The sequence below is a fragment of the Vombatus ursinus genome, unplaced genomic scaffold (assembly GCF_900497805.2).
Source record: "Vombatus ursinus unplaced genomic scaffold, bare-nosed wombat genome assembly UNPS02014924.1, whole genome shotgun sequence".
NCBI classification, from domain to species: Eukaryota; Metazoa; Chordata; class Mammalia; order Diprotodontia; family Vombatidae; genus Vombatus; species Vombatus ursinus.
The window spans coordinates 5,083,695-5,106,172 of NW_020954702.1; the positions used below are offsets into that span (position 1 = coordinate 5,083,695).

Below are 22,478 nucleotides of genomic sequence, written 5' to 3' on the forward strand. Positions count from 1 at the left end.
GAGAGTGGATGAAAGCCTGAATTACTATAGTAAAATCAGGAGTTTGGACTAGGTTGTTTCTAAAAGGTTTTTAGCTCAAAATTTATGAAACTTCCACATATCTCTTTGGAAAGGAACTTTTTTTTCCTAGTTATGTAAGTGGAATAAAAAAGTATTCTACTGGTTAGCAACAGGACCAGACTTAGAAAAGCCATAGTTAAATCTGAGGCTTTAAGAGACATCCAGTTCATTTTTTTGACTAGCCAGGGTATTCATACCACATTAGATAGGGTATAGATTACTGATGTCCACAAATGATTCTCCCAAACTACTTTTAGTCAATCTCCTTCCACAACGGACTTTTCAAAAGGGATGCTAAAAATCACCTAAGTTTAGAAATAACCTTGTAATACAACGTGGTAATATTTCAGATTTATGTCAAATGTCAACTGTAAAGTGGAAAGAAGGATGGGGACTACAGAAGGTGCAGTGCGAAGTACAGGTGATATGTGACCTCTATGTAGAGAGGAAAATTTATTTTTTCCTTTCTAATAATAAAGCCATTAAAAAGATAAGTTATCTGTGAAGAATAATCTTAGCTGGGCCACTTGGTTGGTGACGTTGATCAACTAACTTTCTGAAGAGATTAAAAAAAAATTCCACAAAATAAAACACTTTAGGTTATCCATTTTCTTACTGCTAATGCCTCCAGAACTGGGCTGGCAAGACAAAGGTTCAAGAGGAAGCATTTTCCCTCTCTGAGGAAGAGGAATGTTTTTTCCCCCTCCTGTCCTGCCACATGCAGCCCAAGGGCTAGCTCTGCACCAAATTCAGGGCACAAGCTAAGCAGGAAAAGCATGGGCCAATGGTAGTTTGCTGATTTGATACCCTAATAGTTGAAAAGCATTGCCCAAAGTTACACAAGACCTTTTTTTTTTTTTAGTGAGATGTTTAGAAGGTTCTTGTTTAGTTTTTACTCTTTAAACTTTGAAATCTTATAGTTTTCAAAAACTTTAAATAAAATAAAAGGCAAAGAACTGTTTTTTTCCCCCCACAATTGGGATGGGCTTTAATTCTGCTTACCACAGATATGTGATTACCTTTTATGATGTGTCTGAAAACATAGTTTACCTTTTCATTTGCAGTAGGGTTTTTGTATTTGTTATAGAATACTGAATAACAATTAATTTTATATGACTATGTAATGAAGTTATACTCTCATAAATTTGCTTTTAAATTTATAGATTACTTCTACCACATGTAAAAGCTAAAATATTAAACTTTAACACAAATTATTATAAGACCCTGTTTTCTAACTAAAAAAATGTCCCCCTCATCTAGCAACTAGCTGACGTGGAATTGTGAACCCTGCAAGCACTTACCCACATGTACTCAGGATAGTCAGACAAACGTTTTAATCCTTCAATAACAGTGTCCCTGTCTTCCTCCCACTTTCTTTTGCAGAATACAATCTCGAGAAAGTACCACGTCCAGCCAATAAGGGGCACATACAGAAGTTCTTTCTTAGCCAGGACTTTAGAGCTCTAGAGACAGAAAAGAAGAAAAATGTATATGCATGAGCAAAGTAAAAAAAAAATTTCAATGTTGAGATCAGGTAGGTTTGTCTAGAGTACAGAATGCTTGAACTGGAATCAGAAGACTTTTATTGCCATGCTAGTTTCTCTAATAATTTGCTTACAATATCAGGCAAGAAATTATTTCTTGGGGGCAGCTAGGTGGCTCAGTGGAGAGAGCACCGGCCCTGGATTCAGGAGGACCTGAGTTCAAATCCAGCCTCAGACTTACTAGCTGTGTGTCCCTGGGCAAGTCACTTAACCCCCATTACCTAGCCAAAAAAAAAAAAAGAAATCATTTCTTTCATGTCTCATTTTCTTCACCTGCAAAATGAAGACACCACTACATTGTCTGAACAGGCGTCCCTTTAGGGCAGGCCTGCACAACCTGCAGTCCACAGGCACTTGCAACAGGCCAGAGGATTTCCTCTACATACAAAGGATGTTTTCCCCTACATTTTCTGCAAGCAGACCACAGGCTATAAGTTGTGCAGCAGGCCCGCTTTAGAGCAAGAGTTCTTAACCGGGGTTCTGTGAATTTGTTTTAAAAATATTTTTATAACTGAATTTCAATAGAATTGTAATTATAATTCTATATCTTTGAATTTATAATTTTGAAAACATTTTTCTGAGGAGTCCATTTGGTTCACCAGACTACTAAGGGATCCATGACATAAAAAAAAAAGTCTAAGAATCTGTTTCAGGACATGGTTCATCACCCTGTAGACCATGATTGACCATTTGGTAGTTAACTGTAACCTGACAACGTTACTTGACTGGCAAGGCAATAGGCTGCCACCATGACCCTTGTGTAGCTTGGCTGAATTCCTAGGAGTAATGGGAGTTGTGGTTAAAGACTGCTATCCACCTTCTTCTCTTGCAATCAATCTGCTACCGAACTTTCCAAAGATATCACCATCATCAACCAAGTCCATCAGTTCCAGAGTCCCTAACCTGACAGAGTAAACTCAAGACTCTGGAGAAATAAAAAAATAGCTTCTTTCTCACAAAGAGTTTGGGGACCTATGAAGTAGACTTTAAGTTTAGAAATAACCTTGTAATACAAAGTGGTAATATTTCAGATTTGTGTCAAATGTCAACTGTGAAGTGGAAAGAAGGACAAGGACGACAGAAGGTATAGACTAAATTCTATGACAACAAATTCCAAGGGACCACACACATTCTTTTGCCAGCATATCATCTGCCAAGATATCCACCCTTCTCCCTTCTCAAATGTCCACCTAACCACAGATGGGCACCTTCTATTTTATCAAGATCAGGACCATTAATGTAATATGTAATGTCCCTCAACTTTCCCTCCTCTGCACTTCAAAAATGCTATGTATTTTCAGTCATTTTCTTTCCCTTTCCTTCCATCTTGGAAAAGAGGTGGTTCTTCTCCTCGTCAAGGCTAACTCCTTCACCTATGTCTTTGATTCCACACCTTACTACTTTGCTCCAAGATGCTGTTCCATCAACGTACCTGGGGAACCACACAGAGGCACCTATGTTTGGTGCACATAGGTATGGTTTAAATTAATTGACAGACTGGGAGCACCCATATGATTCCCACATTTTGTCAAAAAAAAAGTATTTATTAAGCACTTACTATATCCTAGGCACTGTGCTAAGTTCTGAGGATACAAAAGACAAAAACAGTCACTCCTCTTAGGAAGCTCACATTCTAATGGGGAAGAAAACAATGAAAATGAGTAGGTATATATATATATATGTGTGTGTGTGTGTGTATATATCTATATATCTATATATAGATATATATATATAAGAAAATGACTAGGCAGTTAGGTGGCATAATGGATAGAGTATTGGATCTGAAGTCTGGAAGACTAATCTTTGTGGGGTTCAAATCTGGCCTCAGACACTTACTAGCTATGTGACTTAACCCTGTTGGCCTCAGTTTCCCCATCTGTTAAATGAGCTGGAGAAGAAAATGGCAAACCATGCCAATATCTGCCAAGAAAACCATAAATGGGGTCATGAAGAGTTGGACACTACTGAAAATGACTGAACAACAAATATAAGACATATACAGAGTAGATGGAAGGTAATCTCAGAAGGAAAGGAACTAATAGCTGGAGGAACAAGAAAAGGCCTCCTGAAGAAGATGAGCTTTGAGTTGATTTTTAAAGGAAGCCAGGGAAACTAAGAGATCAAGGTGAGGAAGGAAAGCATTCTGAAAAGGCATGGAGGTGGGAGATGAATTGTTATCTAAAATGAACAGTAAGTAGGGCAATGAAGCTGGATTGTAGCATATGGGGAGGGTTGTAAAGTATAAGAAGAATGGAAAAGGACAAAGTCGGGCTCTAAAGAGGATAACATGATAAACAGGACTTTATACCTGATCCTGGAGGTAATAGGGACTCATGACTTGCATTGAGCAGGGGAGTAATATGGTCAAATCTACATGTCAAATAAATCACTGGTAGATAAATGATTGGAGTGGTAAGAGACTTCAAGAAAGAAAATCAATTAGAAGACTACTGTTAAAGTCTATGTGATAAGAGATTGGATTACTGGTGATAAATTCCAACAAACTTTGCCAGAACCTTAAAGGCAGGCAGTGTTTCCATTTTTTAACTTTCTACCCCAAGGACTAGTACAGTGTTTTGTATATAATAGGCTTTTATTTATTTATTTTTTTTGGGTGAGGCAATCGGGGTTAAGTGACTTGCCCAGTGTCATACAGCTAGTAAGTTTCAAGTGTCTGAGGTCATATTTGAACTCAGGTCCTCCTGACTCCAAGGCCAGAACTCTATCTACTGCGCCACCTAGCTGCCCCTATAATTGGCTTTTAATAAATGCTTGTTGAATTGAGTTGAATTTTTTTCTTTGTGTACTGAGCTTCCTTTTGATGAAGCTGGGGGAATAGTCCTTTTTCACCTGTATCTTTTAATAACTAACTATTGTCTATCATTAAAAGTTACTTTCTTCCCTGTTCCACAGATCCTGGTTTATCTGTAGAACTTTTCAGTCATTTTGAGTTGTATCTGATTCTTTGTGACCCCATTTGGGGATTACTTGGCAGGATACTGGAGGGGTTTGCCACTTCCTTCTCCAGCTCATTTTACAGATGAGGAAACTGAGGCAAACAGAGTTAAGTGATTTGCCCAGGGTCAAACAGCTAGTAAGTGTTTAAGGCTGAATTTGAACTCAGGTTTTCCGGACTTCAGGCCTGGTGCTCTATCCATTGTGTCACCTCGCTACCCTATTTGAGGAATTACACATTTTAATTACCCTGATCCCTGTGACAATCAATTATTCATTTTCTTACATTTTCAATTTCTTCCTCTATTCTAGCTCCTTCCCTTCTTATGTATACATTTGTTCCTTCCATCCTAAAATAACTCTCTTTCAGTTCTTCTCCCCCTTCAAGCTAACCAATCCATCTTCTTTGTTTCAGAACAAAAGTTGCTCTGAAGCAGTTTGTGTTTGCTGAATAAGCACACCTCCTCATCACTTGCAATTTGGCTTCCATTACCACCACTTCATTGAAACTGCTCTCTCTAAGGATTTCTGGTGACTTCTGGAGTGACAAACCCAACAGCCCCTCCTCCGTTCTCATCCTCCTTGCCCTCTTTGCAACATACGACATCATCTTTCCGGATGCTCTCTAGTCGTCTCAATTCTATTATATTTTATTCTCCTTCCTAGCTCTTCTACTTGTCTGACTACTTAGTGAGCTGATATTTTTTCCTACCCTCTACCTTATTTTCTTTTTCAATATTCTTTCCCTTGACAAGCCAATCCACAGAGGCAGCTAGGGGGCACAGTGGATAGAGAACTGGTTCTGGAGTAAAATGGACCTGAGTTCAAATCAAGCCTTAGACATTTACTAGTTATGTGGCCCTGGGCAAGTCACTTAACCTATTATTACTTGACCTGTCTCAGTTTCCTCAACTGTCAAGTCAGGATAATAATAGCACCTACTGCTGTTGTTGTGAGGATCAAATAAGATAATTTTTGTAAAGCACTTAGAAGAGTACCTTGGAAATAATGGGTTGATTTCTTCCTTTTTTCTCTCCTTCCTTCTATACCTTAAGCTACGGAAGATGACTCCAAAGTCTGTACCTCCAGACCCAACCTAAGACTTGCAATCTAGATCTCCCACTGAAACCTCTAATATGCCCAAAGCAACTTATTTTCCCCCAGACACACATTCCTCTTCTTGCCTTCTCTATTTCCTTTAATGGTTAACACAATGTCATCCATGTCATTTTTTATTCTTACCTTTCTGTCAATATCTAATCATGTGCCAAGTCCTGCCAGTTTTACTTCCACCATGTTTTTCATCATTGTTCATCCAACTGCCACCACACTATTCCACATCTCAATATCTCTTGTCTGGAATACTGTTATGATACCCATTCTTTCTGCCTCCAGGATCTCCTTCTAGCTAATCTATCCTATGTGCTGTTATCAGAGGGATATTCCTAATATACAAATCTTCTCATTCTGGGAAGTTAGCAATCATTCCACTGTTCATAAGCCATTACTTAATCTTCATTGCCTACCAAACAATATCTGAATTCTATAGTTTCAAGGCTCTGTATAATCTGACTCTAGCCAACTGGCCCAATTCTAATCACAAACTTGAATGGCATCTGTGTGAGCTGGCTGATTTGCATACATTAAATGTATGGTACCTTCACTTTTTGAAGGTGCAATGTACCCTGAGAGAGAGAGAGAGAGACAGGAGTTGCCAAGTACCACCTTGACCTCCACCTCCCCTCAGATATTGATGGAGGCAGCTCAGGGAAAGGAATAAGCATTTATATGGTGCTTATCATATGCCAGGCACTGTGCTAAGTGCTTTACAAATATTATCTCATTTGACCCCACAACAACTTTGCAGGTAGGTGTTGTTATTATCCCCATTTTTTACAGTTGAGGAAACTAAAGCAAACAGAGGTTAAGTGACTTGCCCAGGACCCTGGGTTCATGAGCAACAGGAACAGGAGAGGTTTCCCTGCCATCTCTTCCACCCAAAGCCTTACTTCTAAGCCTGGCCTGCAGCCATTATCCGGGGGAGTGACCCCTGTAGAGATCTGACCTGGCAACTCTCTCTTCAGGAGCTGCAGCCGCAGCTACTGAAGACCCAAAAAATTTCTTGCCACTAAAGTCCCTGGCACTTTTAAATGGCTTCAGTACTAGAAATGGATATGGTTTTATCAATTGAAGTGACAATAAAGAAGCATTACTATTAATGGTACACCCTAAGAACCAAAGAGCCAAGTTGTTGCCAAGGCTTGTTGATTTCACATTTGCAACACCTCTCAAATACGCCCCCTTCTTTCCACCATTCTAGCACAGGCCCTTATCATACCTGTTTGGTCTGCCTGCCTCAAGTCTCTCCCCACTTCAATTCATCTTCCATTCAGCTACCAAAGCTATTCAGCCATCAAAGTGATTTTCCTAAGCACAAGTCTGATCAAGTCACCCACCCGCCCATACTTAATAAACCCTAGTGGCCTCCTATTACCTCCAGGAGCAAATACAAAACGCTCTGTTTGGCACTCAAAGTTCTTCATAACCTAGCCCTCTCCTACCTTTCCAGTCTTGTTATACCTTACTCCCCATCACATACTCTTCCATCCAGTGACACTGGCCTCCCAGCTATTCCACAAACAAGACACTCCATCTCTCAGCTCTAGGCATTCTCTCTGGCTGTACCGCATGCCTGGAATGCTCTCTCTCCTCTACTCTGACTACTGATCTCCCTGGCTTCTTTCAAGCAGCCCCCACCTCCAAATCCAACTTTTACAGGAAGCTTTTTCCAACTCCTCTTAATTCCAGTATAGTCCCTCTGTTCATTATTTTGTATATATTTATTTGCATGTTGCCTCTCCCATTAGACTGTAAACTCCTTGAGGGCAGGGACTGTCTTTCGCCTCTTTTTTGTATTCCCAGTGCTTAGTACAGTATCATGAAAGTTACTGTAGTTAATACTACATTCAATTCAATAATATATGTCTGCTTCCTATCTTTTGGGAATGAAGGGAATAAATATTAAAAAAGAAAACCTAAAATATTCTTAGAACAATGATGCGTTCAATTCAATGGAGAGGCAGCTATGCAGCTAGGTGGACAGAGTAACAGATTTAAAGTCTGGAGGGGGTGCAGCTAGATGGCACAGTGGATAGAGCACCAGCCTTGGAGTCAGAAGGCCCAGAGTTCAAATCTGGTCTCAGACACATAACACTTACGAGCTGTGTGACCCTGGACAAGTCACTTAACCCTACTGCCTAGCCAAAAAAAAAAGAAAAATTGAAGGAAAAAAAATAAAGTTTGGAAGATCTGAGTTCAAATTCTACCTCAAACATTTACTAGCTGTGTAACTTACTCAGCACTTACTAGCTGGGCAATCCACTTAATCTCTCTCAAACTCAGTTTCCCCCTCTAGAAAATGGGAAAAATAAAAGTACTTACCTCACAAGTTGTTGTGAGAGTCAAATGTAAAGCATTTAACATATGTAAAGTGCTTTGCAAACCTAAAAGTGCTATATAAATGCTAGCTATTATTATCAATCATATGCTTGCTTTCTATCTTCTGAGAAAGAGTGAAATAAGCATTAAAGGAGAAAACCTATACAATTCTGAGGACTTCTCAGAACCAGACATTTTACTTACTGCTCATTTTAATTAAATTATTTTTGAAACATCTTTTCCTGGTTCAATTTTCAAGCTACTCACCCCCAATACACCAAATCGTTCACACATGGTCCAGCCACACAGGAAGTCAATTTCAAAGTTATGATTAAGGATGATGACCACGTGCTCTTTTCCAAACTTGTCCACTGTTTCCTGATCTGTGAATAAAGTACATTCTGTGCCTGACCACCATTCCAGAAGCATGACTAACTCTAAGAGAATATAAAAGAAAGGAAGGTCATTAATACAAGTTATAGTTGAATTATACAAAGTCTTTGCACTTGACCTCGTTGCTCTATCAGAGTACAGCCAATAGCCCTTTAAAGTCTTTTTTTAAGCAACCCTCCTCCACCTCACCTTTGTAGTCTAGTGAAACCTATGGATCCCTTCTCAGAATAATGTTTATAAATGCAGAAAACAATAAAACACATAAGATTACAAAGGAAATCAATTACATTGAAAGTCAATTATCAAAAATTTTTTTAAATGCAGGTTCACAGATCCAGGTTAAGAACTCCTGCTTTACAGCATTGTGTTCTAGAGTTCTAGACTTTTCAATTTTCTTATCAAAACAGTTTTAAAACATAATAAAAGGAGTAACAAAAATCACATATGATAATATCAACATATACATACATAAAAAGCTTTTGACAAGATACAACATATATTTCTATTAAAAACATTAAAATTTAATGAAAATGTAAGAATTCAATGAACCTTTCCTTAACATTGTAAGTAGTATATATCTAAAACCAAGAGCCAGCATTATATTTAATGTGGATAAACTAGAGTCCTAAATCAGGGATAAAGCAAAGATGTCCATTATCACCACAACTATTTAATATAGTGCTAAAAATGTTATGACATTATGACAAGAAATTCAAGGAACAGCATAAGCAAAGAAGAAATAACATTATTACTTTTTTTTAGTGATCCCATAACTTAGAGAACCCTAGAGAGTCTACTAAAATTAATTGAAACAAACAATAATTTAAGCAAAGTCACAGGACATTAAATAAATTCACATAAATCATCAGCATATCTATACATTACCAACAAGACAAATTCTATATACAATAACCATAGAATGTATAAAATACTTGGGAGTCTACCTACCAAGACACATATAGGAACTACATAAATTTAATTATAAAATATGCTTTACAGAAATACAGATGAAAATATCTGGAGAAATGTTAGTTGCTCATGGGTAGGACAATCATATTATAATTAAAATTACAATATTACCTAAATTAATTCACTTATTAAGTCAAGTCAATGGCAATGAAGTCAACAAGCATTTATTTATTAAGGGTCTATTATGTTACAGGTACCATGCTAAGCATTAAGAAAGGCAAGAAACAAAAATGAGTCTCTGCTCCAAAGGAACTCACAGTCCAGTGAGGGAAGACAACTAGCAAAACAACTATGTACAAACAAAACACCTACACGATAAACTAGAGACCACCCTCTCAGAGGGAAAGCACTAAAATGAAGGAGGACTAGAAAAGATAACTTGCAGGTGGGATTTTAGGTGAGACGTGAGGAAGCCAGGGAAGCCACGGAAGCCAGGGAAGCCAGGAAAGCCAGGAAGTTGAGATGAGGAGGGAGACACTTGCAGGTATGAGGACAGACAGCCAGTGAAGCTGCCCAGAGCGTCAGCACGGAGGCCAGCATCACTAGGTCTCAGAGCCGTTGGTGGGGAGGGGAGAGGGAGTAAGGTACAAGAAGTCTGGAAAAGATTACGAAGAGCTTTAAAAGCCAAATAGAAAATGTTATATTTGATCCTGGAGATAACAGAGAGCCACTAGAATTTATTCAATAACATATCAGTAGCATATCAGACCTGTGCTTCAGGAAGGCCACTTTTATAGCTGAGTGAAGGAAGGACTGGAGTGGGGAAGAGACCTGAGGCAATTGTAATAATCCAGGGGTGAGACTATGAGAGCCTGCACTAGGGTGGTGGCAATGTTAAGGGAAAGAAGGGGGGCAAGTACGACAGCTACCACAAAGGTAGACATGACAGGATTTGGCAAATGATTGAATGTGAGGAGTGCATGAGAGTAAGGAGTCGAAGATGACTCCTTAGGTTGTGAGCCTGGGTGACTAGAAGGATGGTGGTACCCTTAATGGTAATAGGGAAGTTAGGAAGAGGGGGAAAGTTTGGGGGGAAAAGATAATGAGCAAACTACAAAAGGATGACTTTATAGAACTAGAAAAAGTAATCATGAAATTCATCTGGAGGAAAAAAAAAGTCAAGTATCTCAAGAGACATGATGAAAAAAAGTAGAAAGGTATCACTCCTGAAAATATACTACAAAGCAACAGTCATCAAAACAATTTGGTACTGATTAAAAAATAGGTAAGTTATTCAGTGGAACAAATAGATACACAAAATATAAAAGCAAATGAACCCAGTAGCCCAGTATTTGGAAACACCAAAGATCCCAGCTAATGGAGAAAAACGGGAAAAACTGAAAAGCAGTCTGGTAGAAATCAGGTTTAGACCAACACTTCACACCACATATCATGATATTGGCATACCCAATGGATATAGGATTAGATATAAAATTCTGGCCACATCATAAACAAATTAGAAAATCAAGGATGAAATTACCTTTCAGATCTGTAAATAGAGGAAGAGTTCATAACCCAATAAGAGATAGAAAGGATCACAAAAATAAAAAGGACAGTTTTGATATTTGAAAGGTTTGGCATAAACAAATCCAATGTAGCTAAAATTAGAAGGGAAACAGTTAAGTGGGGGGAAAATCTTTATAGCAAGTTTCTCAGATAAGGTGTTATTTCCATGATTTATAAAAAAACAGATTATTCATAAGAGTATTATCTGTAAAAAACAAAATGCTGGAAAAAAAATATCTGTCCAACAACTGGGGAATGACTGGCCAAAATGAATGTAATAGAATATTAATGTATTTTAAAGGAATATGAAAAAGGAATATGAAAAAAATTTAAAAACCAGTAAATTTATATGAAACGACTAAAGTTAAGAAAGAAAAGAACAATAAATACCTTTAAGGCAATATAAAATCAATATTGAGATGACTAAATTATGATCAAATATTAATATTGGACCTATCAGAGTTAAAGTGCACAACCTTTCTGTTAACAACTGATTGTTTTCAGGGAATTTACTTTGTAGTGGATGTTATTTGGGTGTTTACTGTGAAGTATGTGTTGCATCAAACAAAATTTGTATCAATTTAGATGTGTACTTTAGAAATTCCATTTTGACAGCTATAAAAGAGATAGACTGGAAAATGAAGGCAGGGAGACTAATTAGGAGGCTATTAGTCCAAATGAGAGGTGATGAAGGCCTGAACTAGACTATATGAGTGAGAAGCAGAAAAGTGTGAAAGGTGTTGTTAAGGTAGAATTGGCAAGATATGGCAACTGACTAAATATATGGAAATAGTGAAAGTGAAATGTTGAGGATGACTCCTAAAATGTGAACTAACTGATTTGTGACTGGTAGGATGCCCCTGACAGGTATCCTTGATTGAAAAGTTCCCTTGACAGAAATTAGGAAGCTCAGAAGAGGAGTGGGTTTAGATGGGTAGAAATTGGATATGAATTTGACATTTCGATTTGAAGACATTGAGTTAGAGATGGTGTTGCTACAAGCAGTTTGAAAAGTCTAATAGACAAGAATGGAACTAAAGTAGGATTGAAACTCAAGAGAGAGATTAGGGCTGTATCTTAGATCTGGGACTCATTTTAGAACTGCTCATTGAGTCCACAGGAACTAGTGAAACCAGTAAGTGCGCAGAGACAGTAAAAAGGATTTTCAGATTCCCCCCACAGTCAAAGGATGATGATCCAATTAAAGGAGACCAAGAAGGATAGGTAGGAGGAGAATCAAGAGAATTGTGCTATGAACCACAGAGGTGAAAGTATCTAAGAGGAGATGGTAGTCAACAGTATCAAATTCTGCAGAGAGGTCAAGAAAGATGAGAATTGAAAAAAGGTAGAGGTAGAGAGGGGTATAATTCTGGAAATGAGGAATAATCCATAGAAATTTACTAAGACAGGATATAGAATTCTATGCACATGGTTCAGCTTGGCTGAAATATGGAGAGTAATCAGTCTGAACAATAAGCTGGAGACAAACGGAAGGGCATCAAATATCAGACAGAGGAGTCTGTATTTTATCCTAAAGGCAATGAGGAGCTATTGAAGTTTCTTGAGCAGGGGAGCAAAGGTGGGGGTGGAGGTGGGGGTTGGAGAGACATGGTCTGACCTGAACTTTTGGAAATATCAACTTGGTAGCTTTGTGAAGACTGGTTTAAAAAGGGTAGAGATGGATTCAGGGAGATCAACTATGAGGCTACTGTAAAAGTTCAAGTGAAAATTGATTGCGGTGACTAGAAGAATGGTAGTGTCTTTATAGAAATAAAGAAATTAGGAGGAGGGCAGTTGCATCTAAATGCTATAGAGTTTATTTAGGGAAAAAAAACTGGAGATCTTTATGCAGTGCCTAGATCATGGGTCCTTGAGAGTGGGGTGCCCACTAATTTCTAGAGATTTATTCATCAACATGATGATTTGACTAGTCCATGGACAGTCAATGAGAAATATAAGAGGAACTAAGAAGAGCTGGAATTTTGAATAACTTGATCAGACAAGTTTGTCAGATGTTAAGTGGAGAATCTGATGGGATACTTTTGAGATGAACTGACTTTTGTGAAATACAGTTGTGAAACAATGATTTGGGGGTATAGGAAACGCTGGTCATGGAAACGAAAGGAAACTGCGGGTCAAGGCTGAGAAAAATGTTAAATAATAGATGGTAAATACTATGCTACGGCCATAAAAGAATTCTATCCAAAGGCACAGACCTGAGGAAGAGGTTGGATGGTCAACTTGGGATATTTTTGGGTTAAAGACCAACTTGATGTGAGAAGAGGTGGCATAGGAAGGATTCTGATTCTGGTTAAGAATTCATACTGTGTTTCTGAGGAGGTACCACTTGGGATAAGGTGATGAATTAATGGATACTAGAATCACTGGGTCCCTGAGGATGGGAAGGATAACACATATGAGGCTACATAAGTCTAAGGTGTGCAGCAGACTGCTAGTCAGATTTAGAAAGACTAATTATTTCACTATTATGATTATCAGGGAGATCCCCAAATCTCCCAATTTCTTGGGGCCCATGAGAAGTTTGGAGGAAGGCAGACCTTAGGACTGGTCCCAAGCAAACTGTACTACCCTCCTTGAAATGAGGAAGCAGATCTTGGTGATGGTGGATTCCTGCACCTGATGGGTCAAATTAGTACCAACAGGGAAGGACAATATAGTTGCTACTACTCAAACTTTTGACGAATCTCTTTTGTCAGTGGGGAGTTCCCCATATTGAGTTGGACCAAAGGTCAGGCTTTTACCACAAAGGTAATGAAATAACTTTCATATATCTTAGAAATAAATAGGAAGCTTCACATGATCTACCACTCATAAGTCATTTCAGCAATTTGAGCTCATGGACAGTATCCTAAAGGATGAGCACCCACAAAGAGAAACCATTCTAGACTTAGATAGTATCTGTGTATGGAGAGCAGGACAAGGCCCATACTTGGTTGAATCCTCTAAATATGTCGCTTAAGTTCTTGGAAAGAGAATGGGTTATGTGTCAATGGCCTATATATATGGCCCCTTTCTTAAATCTAAGTGGGAGAGTTCCCATGTGGTTATTTGTCCGGTAAAAGGGTTTGTGATATGTTAATGTCTGATGGGAGAATTTGATTTCTACATCTGTCACAAGTGAAAGGGAAACCACTCCTCTATATCTGAAACAAAGTCAAAATACTGATTTATTTTTCAAGGCTGGTTTGTGCATCGTGGATACCGGGACACAATGATGGAGAAATAAAAAAAAAAACAAAAAAACAAAAAACTACAAGTAAGAGTGTAAGTTTAAAAAAAAAAAATCACATGGAATGCCATGAAATAAGGGTCCTGGGCTATGGGACTACTGAAAACAGAAACAATGGTTGGGGATTTTATGCAGGTGTATCTACTTCCTCTTTTGTTCTAGGTCTACCAGGCATGGGGAATAATACTGAGCTTTGGAATAATGGAAAGAGGAATCATTGTAGTCCTGAGTCATCACAGACACCACCTGGAATCCATACAGAGAAGGAAAAGGTAAGTATTTATATTAACAAATTCATAGACTAAAAAGTGGAGGAGTGTTAGATTAATATCAATTAGGCACAAAGAGATTTTTTAGTACCGCACAAAGATAATGGTCATGAACCTCAAAGAAAAGGAGGCTCTTCATTGTGAAACAGGCTGAACAAAAATAAAAGATAAACAATTCATAGTGCATAATATTTGTCTTTCCTGTCAGTTTTTAAGGAAGCTTAATTTTAGGCATCATATAAAAAGGTGATATTCCAATCTCTAGGTAGAAATAGCATTAGGAATTTGACTTTCTCACTTTGTGTTTATTACAAAGTGATGAATAAAGTTATACCATAGGAAGCCTTCCCTAATCCCTCTTAATTCCAGTGATTTCTCTTTTAATTATTTCTTATTTATCTAGTATAGCTTCTTTTGCACATATTTGTTGGCATGTTGTCTCTCCCATTAGATTGTAAGTTCCTTGAGGGCAGGGACTATCTTTTGCCTCTTTTTGTATCTCTAGCACTTAGCACAATGCCCAGTACATAGCAGGCACTTAATAAATGTTTATTGATTGATTGATTAAAGTGTCCTAGTTGCTCTGTGATCCCCAAAACAACAGCTGTAGTTGGGGTTAGTGAGAGATAACCATTTAGCAACATTAAACAAAAGGCAATCAAAGACATGTATAAACAGAAAAACAGGCAGGCTGGCCATGTGCTGAAATTGAAAGATAACAACAGACTGACAGCCTGATGGTATACTGATAACCTTGAGAAATTAAAAGAACAAAGTAAAGTCTCCTGAATACAGATCCTCTATGAAGACTTATGTAAAGATGTGAACAAGAACACTATAGGTTAAGAGGGGCATGAAGTTATGCTCTGCAACAACAAGGTTACGCACCAAAGCATTAAGAACAAAAGGCCACAGAAGAGACAAGGTGATGATCTACACTGCAGAGCATTTTCTGTCTTTGACAGATGCACAGTTAGATACTTCACTGGCCTAAACTAACATTATTATCATAAATTATGCTATTCTCAGGGCAAATTACAACCACAATGATTTTATGTCCAAGCTTAAGGAGTGTTTAGGTCTTATAAAAAATAAGCCATGAGTTCCCAGGAACTTTTTTGCCAGCAGAGGCTAGAGAAGTACAAGCCTTACTAGAGAAGGAACTCTATTTTACCTCTGGCTAGAAGAGAAGTTCAGGAGTTGGCTAGCACAGAGATAATAGGGTTGCTATTGATTACAGCCCAAGGGCAGACAGATAGTGAGAGCTCAGCTGGGAACTAGGATCCAGCCAGGCCAAATGTTGCTTCCACAGCCAGTCTGTCTCAGTATTCATACACAGTGCAATCTGATGTACAAATTATACAAAATGGACCCGTGATAGGACCACTATATACCCTTTACCCCTTATGGGTAAGCCTCATTTTTCCCAACAAAGCTGTCCCCTGGCCTTGACCGTCCCAGGCAGTTAAGGCTTAAACTTGGCCTCTCTTAACTCAGCTACCTACGGGCTGGGCTTTTCGTCATAATGAAGACATAAAAAGGCCCACTCAAGTGGAGACTTAGCCAATGTCCCAAGATCTCACACCAGACCCTGCCCGGCTGATCAGATGCTTTCCACGTGGAGGTCAGGGAGCCTTACCCAAGCCAAGTACTACAGTATTTTTGTTCTTTTCTAAGCTATAGCTAAATGAACTGTTTTTTGTTTACTTTTAGATGACCTAAAAGATTCTCATTTTGTTCCAACACCAAACCTAAATTAACAGAGTACTGGCCTGAGTCAGTTATGCTCAATACAGGAGTAGTTATAAGATGTTTGTGTATGTATGGCAACATGTCACTGTTGGACAGGTGTAGAACATCCTCATTTAATTTTTACATATGACATATCTGGCAGGGCAATATTTGAAGTGGGTTAAAGATGAGCTAACACCAACAGTGATAGAAGACATTTTAGTTCCCAATGGGACCATGAATACACAGACATAGAAAAAACACCTACAAATAGCCAAAATTAAGGAATTTGGGGTTTTCTTTGAAGTTTTTTTTGATAAAAATATAAATATAAAAACACATGGGATTATTCCCCTCATGGAAGCAAGCTGTACAGACCTGAAGGAAGTGAACAGAGCGACAGCTAAGGTTGTAGTAAAAACAGCATTGTCAACCAGATGCTGTGAAGCTTAAAAATTGTGTATCTTTTCTTCTTTACAGACCTTCAGCAAAGATACCATAAGCTCCCTCTTCTCCCTTCTTCCTCATCTATCACTCAGATGCCTTCTGCCACTACCTTCTCCTTCACCCCAGTCTCACATGAAGGGGCCTTACTGATTATTAAGGCAAACCCCTCTATTTGCACAAGTGATCCTATTCCTTCCCATCTTCTCTAACAAACTGTTTCCTCTGAAATCCCTACTCTATCACTTATTTTCAATCTCTACCGATTCATTCTGTACTTTCCTATAAACACGCCCATGTCTCCCCTATCCTGAAAAAAATCTTTACTTGATCCTTCCATCTCCAATAACTACTGTCCTGTATCTCTTCTGCCCTTTATGGCTAAACTCCTCAAGAAAAGATATCTACGATAAGTACCTCATTTTTTTTCTCCTCTCACTCTCTTCTTATCCCCTAGCAAATCAGCTTTCGACCTTGTCATTCCACAAAAATTATTCTCTCAGAGTACATCAAGGAGTAAAGTGTTAGGAAACTGGAAAGGTTAGGTTAGGAAGGGCTTTGAACGCCAATGCTCTTTGATCCAGTGCTGTTTCACAAACAACACACTCCATCTCTTGGCTCTGGGCGTTTTCGTTGGCTGTCCCTCATATCTGGAGTTTTCTCCCTCCTCATCTCTGCCTGCTGCCTCCCCTGGCTTCCTTTAAGTCCCAACTAAAATCCCATCTTCTACAGGAAGCCTCTTCCAACCCTTAATTCTAGTGTCATCCCTCTGTTAATTATTTCCTATTTATCCTGTACAGAGATTGTATATATTTTTTATTTGTTTGTTATCTCCCCCATTAGACTGTGAGCTCTTTAAGGGCAAGGGCTATCTTTTGTCTCTTTTTGCATCCCCAGTGCTTACTTAGCACTGTGCCTGGAACATAGTAGGTGTTTAATAAATATGGAATGATTTATTGTTACCTCTTATTAATCTGATTTCACAATATCCTCTTTCCCCCTATCATCTAGGTGTTGAATAATATATATTGTTTTAAATTAAAGGGAATCGAAATTTTTTTTTTTTGCTAATGTTGAGACATCTAAAGCCATAACTGGCCAGGAGACAATGGCCTAAACCCCATAATATTTTTTTCCTACCCCTCACTTAACAAAAGTATTAAATGAAAAAATGTTGGAAGAATAAAAAATCCTGACCTAATCAAAGATTCCTTTCATCTTATCAACCCACTCCCCACCCACCTCTTCTCTTATGCCATATTTCTTAATTCCACAAACTTTTATTCTTTCATCATTCAGTTGCAAAACTTATCACCCTTGTCCAGAAAGCCTTTCTTAACTAGAAAAGAGGTGGTGATTCCTTCTCACAAGAAACTCCAGTAACTCCTTCTTTAATCATCACCCCAATAAAACATAGATAATACTGCATTTTAAAAACTAAGTCACTAGGAAGTCCATTGAAATCCTTACGCATAGTTTGTTGTTCCGTTACTTCCAATTGTGTCTGACTCTCATTTGGGGTTTTCTTGGCAAAGATACTAGTGTGATTTGCCATTTCCTTCTCCAGCTCATTTTACAGATGAGGAAACTGAGGCAAATAGGGTTAAGTGACTTGTCCAGGGTCCCATAACCAGTCTGAGATCAGATTTGAATTCAAGAAGATGAGTCCTTCTGACTCCACGCCCAGTACTCTATCCACCGAGCTACCTAGCCGCCCTAGGATGAGTATGTACAGCCTATATAATGATTACTTACAAATAAGAAGCTATGTGAAAGAAATTATTCAGGACATTTGTGACCAGGAAGGGAGGCAGCCTGATCATGTAACAAAATAAGAAATAATATAAATACAGTATAAGGGACACAATGATACTCTTGATATATGAAAAAAAAAAGAAAGAAAAATATCTACAATGTGTTCAGTAGATTCTTTATATGGTATTAATGGGAAAACTGGACAACTTTTATATATAATTAAGAAAGTTTGATGGAGTTGTAATTTGCTCTAGTGGAAGATAAAATCAAATATAACAAAGTAAAATAACACTTTAACATTGTTTTGTGGAGCTCCCTATCCTGCTATGATTTATTAATGTTACTCTTGCTATGTGCATATGCACACATGCTACACAGGCAAACATAGAAAAAGTGACATTTTATAAGTCACATTATGAACAAATTAATCCAATTCTCCCTCTCATTCAAAAGCCAAAAGGTTCTACCAAAATAAGGAGAAGAGAAACAGCCTTTATCACTGTATATCTGGATTAAGTCATATCTAAAATCTAAGTTATCGAGTCACTATAGTCAGAGTGAAACCGAAAGGCACTCTACCATAACGGCTAGAACAGTCCTATAAGGAGATTTTTCTTCTTCTGAAAATCTTACTCGTGTAATCTGTGGCTGGGGAATTGGGAAAGGGATAACTCTGCAACCAGAGCTATCATTTCACTCAAGAAAATCCATAGTTACCCACATAAGGTCAACAGGATCCACAAACTAAATGATTTCCAAAAGATCAATCCAGAAGTCACATTGTTAGGGTTTTACCACCTACTAAATAAAAGATTCTGTACATTCAAACAAGGGATACATTGTTGTGTAACAAACACCTCTTAAGCTCCAACTATATTCAGTATGCTGCATAAAACACAAAGATAATGAAGTAATTGCAGTATTAAATATATATGCAACAAAGGACATAGCATATAAATTCTTAAAGGAAAAATTAAATGAGTTACAGAAGGAAATAAAACAGTAAAACTATATTAGTGGGAGATCTCAGCTTACCCCTCTCAGAACACTACATAAATCTAACCATAAAATAAATAAGAAAGAAGGTAAGGATAAAGGTTTTCAGAAAAGTTAGATATGACAGACCTCTGGAGAAAACTGAATAGGAATAGAAAGAAACATACCTTTTTCTTAGATGTACATGGCACTATCACAAAAACTGATCATGCATTAGAGCATTAAAAACTTCCTAAACAAATGTAGAAATGAGACCACAGCAGGATATCACAAAGATCATACACTTTGACCAGACTGGATTTATACCAGGAATTCAGGACTAGTTCAGTATTTGGAAAACTATCAGCATAGTTGACTATATCAATAACAAAAACAATAAAAGATAGTGAGCTATCAAATATTAAATTACTATGGTCAATTACTTCTGTATACTGTGTACTTAATCCATTCTATCAATCAACCACTCTTATCCAGTTGTAGATTGTTTTGGTGATTACTGTTTTGCAGTATAGTTTGAGATCTGGTACTGTGAGGCAGCCTTCCTTCGCTTTTTTTTTTTTACCAATTTCCTTGATATTCTTTACCTTTTGTTCTTTTGTGAATTTCGTTATTATTTTTTCTAGCCCTGTAAAAAATTATCTAGTAGTTTGATTGCTATGGAACTGAATAAGCTATTAGGGCAAGAACTCACTATTTGACAAAAACTACTGGGAAAACTGCAAAGTACTCTGGCAGAAACTAGGCATAGACCAAGATTATTAAGATAAATAACCTTGAAAAGTGCAATGGCTCCAGAAGACTAATGACGAAGCATGCCTCAAACGTTTTGGTGGAAAGGCAAAGGTATAGAATGAGATACAGTTGTTCAGTCATTTCAGTCGTGTCTGACTCTTCATGACCCCATTCAGGGTTTTCTTGGCAAAGATACTGGAGCGGTTTGCCATTTCCTTCTCCAGTTCATTTTACAGATGAGGAAACCAAGGCAAAAAGGGTTAGGTGACTTGCCCAGGGTCACACAACTATTAAGTTTCCAGATGTGAACATTATAACACAAATTTGTTTTGCTTGACTATACTTTTGTCATGGGGGAGGGCTTTTATTTGGGGAAAGGGAACAAGTATATATTAAAGGCCTACTATGTGCCAGGCACTGTGCTAAGCACTTTACAAATACGAAGTCATTTACAAATATTCATCTTTGTTGATGATTTTCTAATTCATAATGAAATTTTATTAATTATTTCAATAAAGTTATAAACATAATTCTTATCAAATTTGGAGATGGCATAATTCTAGGATAGATGGCTAACATACTGAACAATAGTCAGGCTATCTCATAAGATCTTGATAAGCCCCCAAATTATGCTGAATCTATTAGGATGAAATTTTATAATAATAAATGTGGAGGGTTACACTTGGGATTCCAGAAATCAAATTCAGAAGTACAAGATGGGGAAGGCATGGCTAGACAGCAGTTTGCCTGACATATCTCAAAGTTTTAGTGGACTGCAAGCTTAACATGAGCCAAAAGTGTGATGTGGAAGTAAAAAAAAAAGTTAATGCAAACTTGGACTGCAATAAGACAGGCAGAGTTTTCAATAATAAGGAGAGGACAGTCTCACTGTACTCTACCCTAGTCAAAATTCATCTGAAGTCTGTTCTTCCGTGCTCCCTTCTGAGAACAACACTTTACAAGACACTAATAAGCTGGATAGTGTCCACAGGAGGACAGCCAGCATGGTGAAAGAAACATAAGATCACAGGTTTAGGGATGGGAGGGACCTCAGAGGCAAGCGCCCTCAAAGGCCATCTAGTCCAACCCTATGTTTTTAGGGATGAGGAAACTGAGGCCCAGGGAGGTTAAATGACTTGAAAATATCACATAGTAAGTACACATAAGAAGCGGAATTTGAACCCAGAGCCTCTAAATCCAGAGCCAGTTCTCTTTTTACTACCTGAAGGTTGTTAACCTGGGATAGATGAAGTTAAAAAATATTTCTGATAACTGTATTTCAATATAATTGGTTTCCTTTGTAATCCCATATATTTTATTTTACGTATTTAAAACCATTATACTGAGAAGGGGTCCAGAGGCTTCACCAGACTGCCAAAGGGGTCCATGACACAAAAAAGATTAAGAACTTTTGCACTGCACCATATTGCTCAAGTCTATGCCACTTAAGATATGGTTTACGGAACTGGGGTGGTCCAGCCTGAAGAAGAGAGGACTCAAGAGGTATGGGAGAAGGGCACATGATAGATGATTACAAGTACTGGAAAGGCTTTTATGTGCAAGAAGGATTAGATTTGTTCTTTTTGGCTCCGGAGAACACAAACTAGGGGCAATAGATGTAAGCTGCAAAGAGGCAAATTTAGGCTTGATGTGAAGAAATACTTGCTATCCAAAACTGGAATGGGTTGCCTTGAAATGCTACAAGGTTTCTTCCTCTCAGGAGGTCTTCAGGCAAAAGGCAGGATATGTTCACTTGTCAGGCAGGCTGTAGTGGGGATTTTTTTTTCAGCTGTGGGTCAATTAGATGGCTGATGAAGCTCTTTCCAATTCCTTAATTTCGTGATTTAAACATAGATGATAAGGATTGTGATAGGGAGTCAGTTATAGATTCATAAAAGAATTGATGTATAGCATTAAGGGCACAGTTAAAAGCTAATAGTACAAATTTTTAGCAGACAGGACAATTTGCTGTCTTTCTCTGGCAGAACTCAGGCAGGCATGGTAACAGAGAAGACAGACAGTGTGTGAAACAGGATTGGTTAGTAGCAGGTATAAGAAAGAATGGAAGTATATGGGAAAATGGAAGGAGGAGAGTTCAGTGAAGTAAGCAACTATAGTTTCAAAATATTAAGGAGGAACAGAGGGTGATGCTAGCATAGGGGTGATGGGCAGGGAGAACAAAGGAACCAGACAGTCACAATGATGTTGAACAGCATGTGCAAGATGAAGGAGGCTGTGTGAGAGGTAGAAGGACAAGAAATTGTGGTCAAGGGGATTCTGAAATTCAGGATCTTGGAAGAGAAAGAGTTTTGAGTGATGGTGGAGATCTAAAGTGTGATGGTGGAGATCTAAAGTGTGATAAGATGTTGAAGCAGAATGAGACGGAGGTATGGAATTAAAGATTAAGAAGTTGAGGGGCCAGGGTCACAAGTATGA

At 38.1% G+C, this 22,478-nt stretch overlaps 1 protein-coding gene across 4 annotated transcripts in view; it reads right to left on the reverse strand.

Moving 5' to 3' along the window:
• Positions 1-22,478, reverse strand: part of AGPAT3 (1-acylglycerol-3-phosphate O-acyltransferase 3) — a 163,590-nt gene that overhangs the window by 17,710 nt on the left and 123,402 nt on the right. For all 4 annotated transcript variants that reach the window (XM_027843615.1, XM_027843613.1, XM_027843614.1 and 1 more), the window contains 2 exons: positions 8,265-8,434; positions 1,362-1,523 (listed from right to left, as the gene is read on the reverse strand). In XM_027843615.1, coding sequence (XP_027699416.1) covers positions 1,362-1,523; positions 8,265-8,434 — 332 coding nt within the window. The remainder of the gene's footprint in view (positions 1-1,361; positions 1,524-8,264; positions 8,435-22,478) is intronic.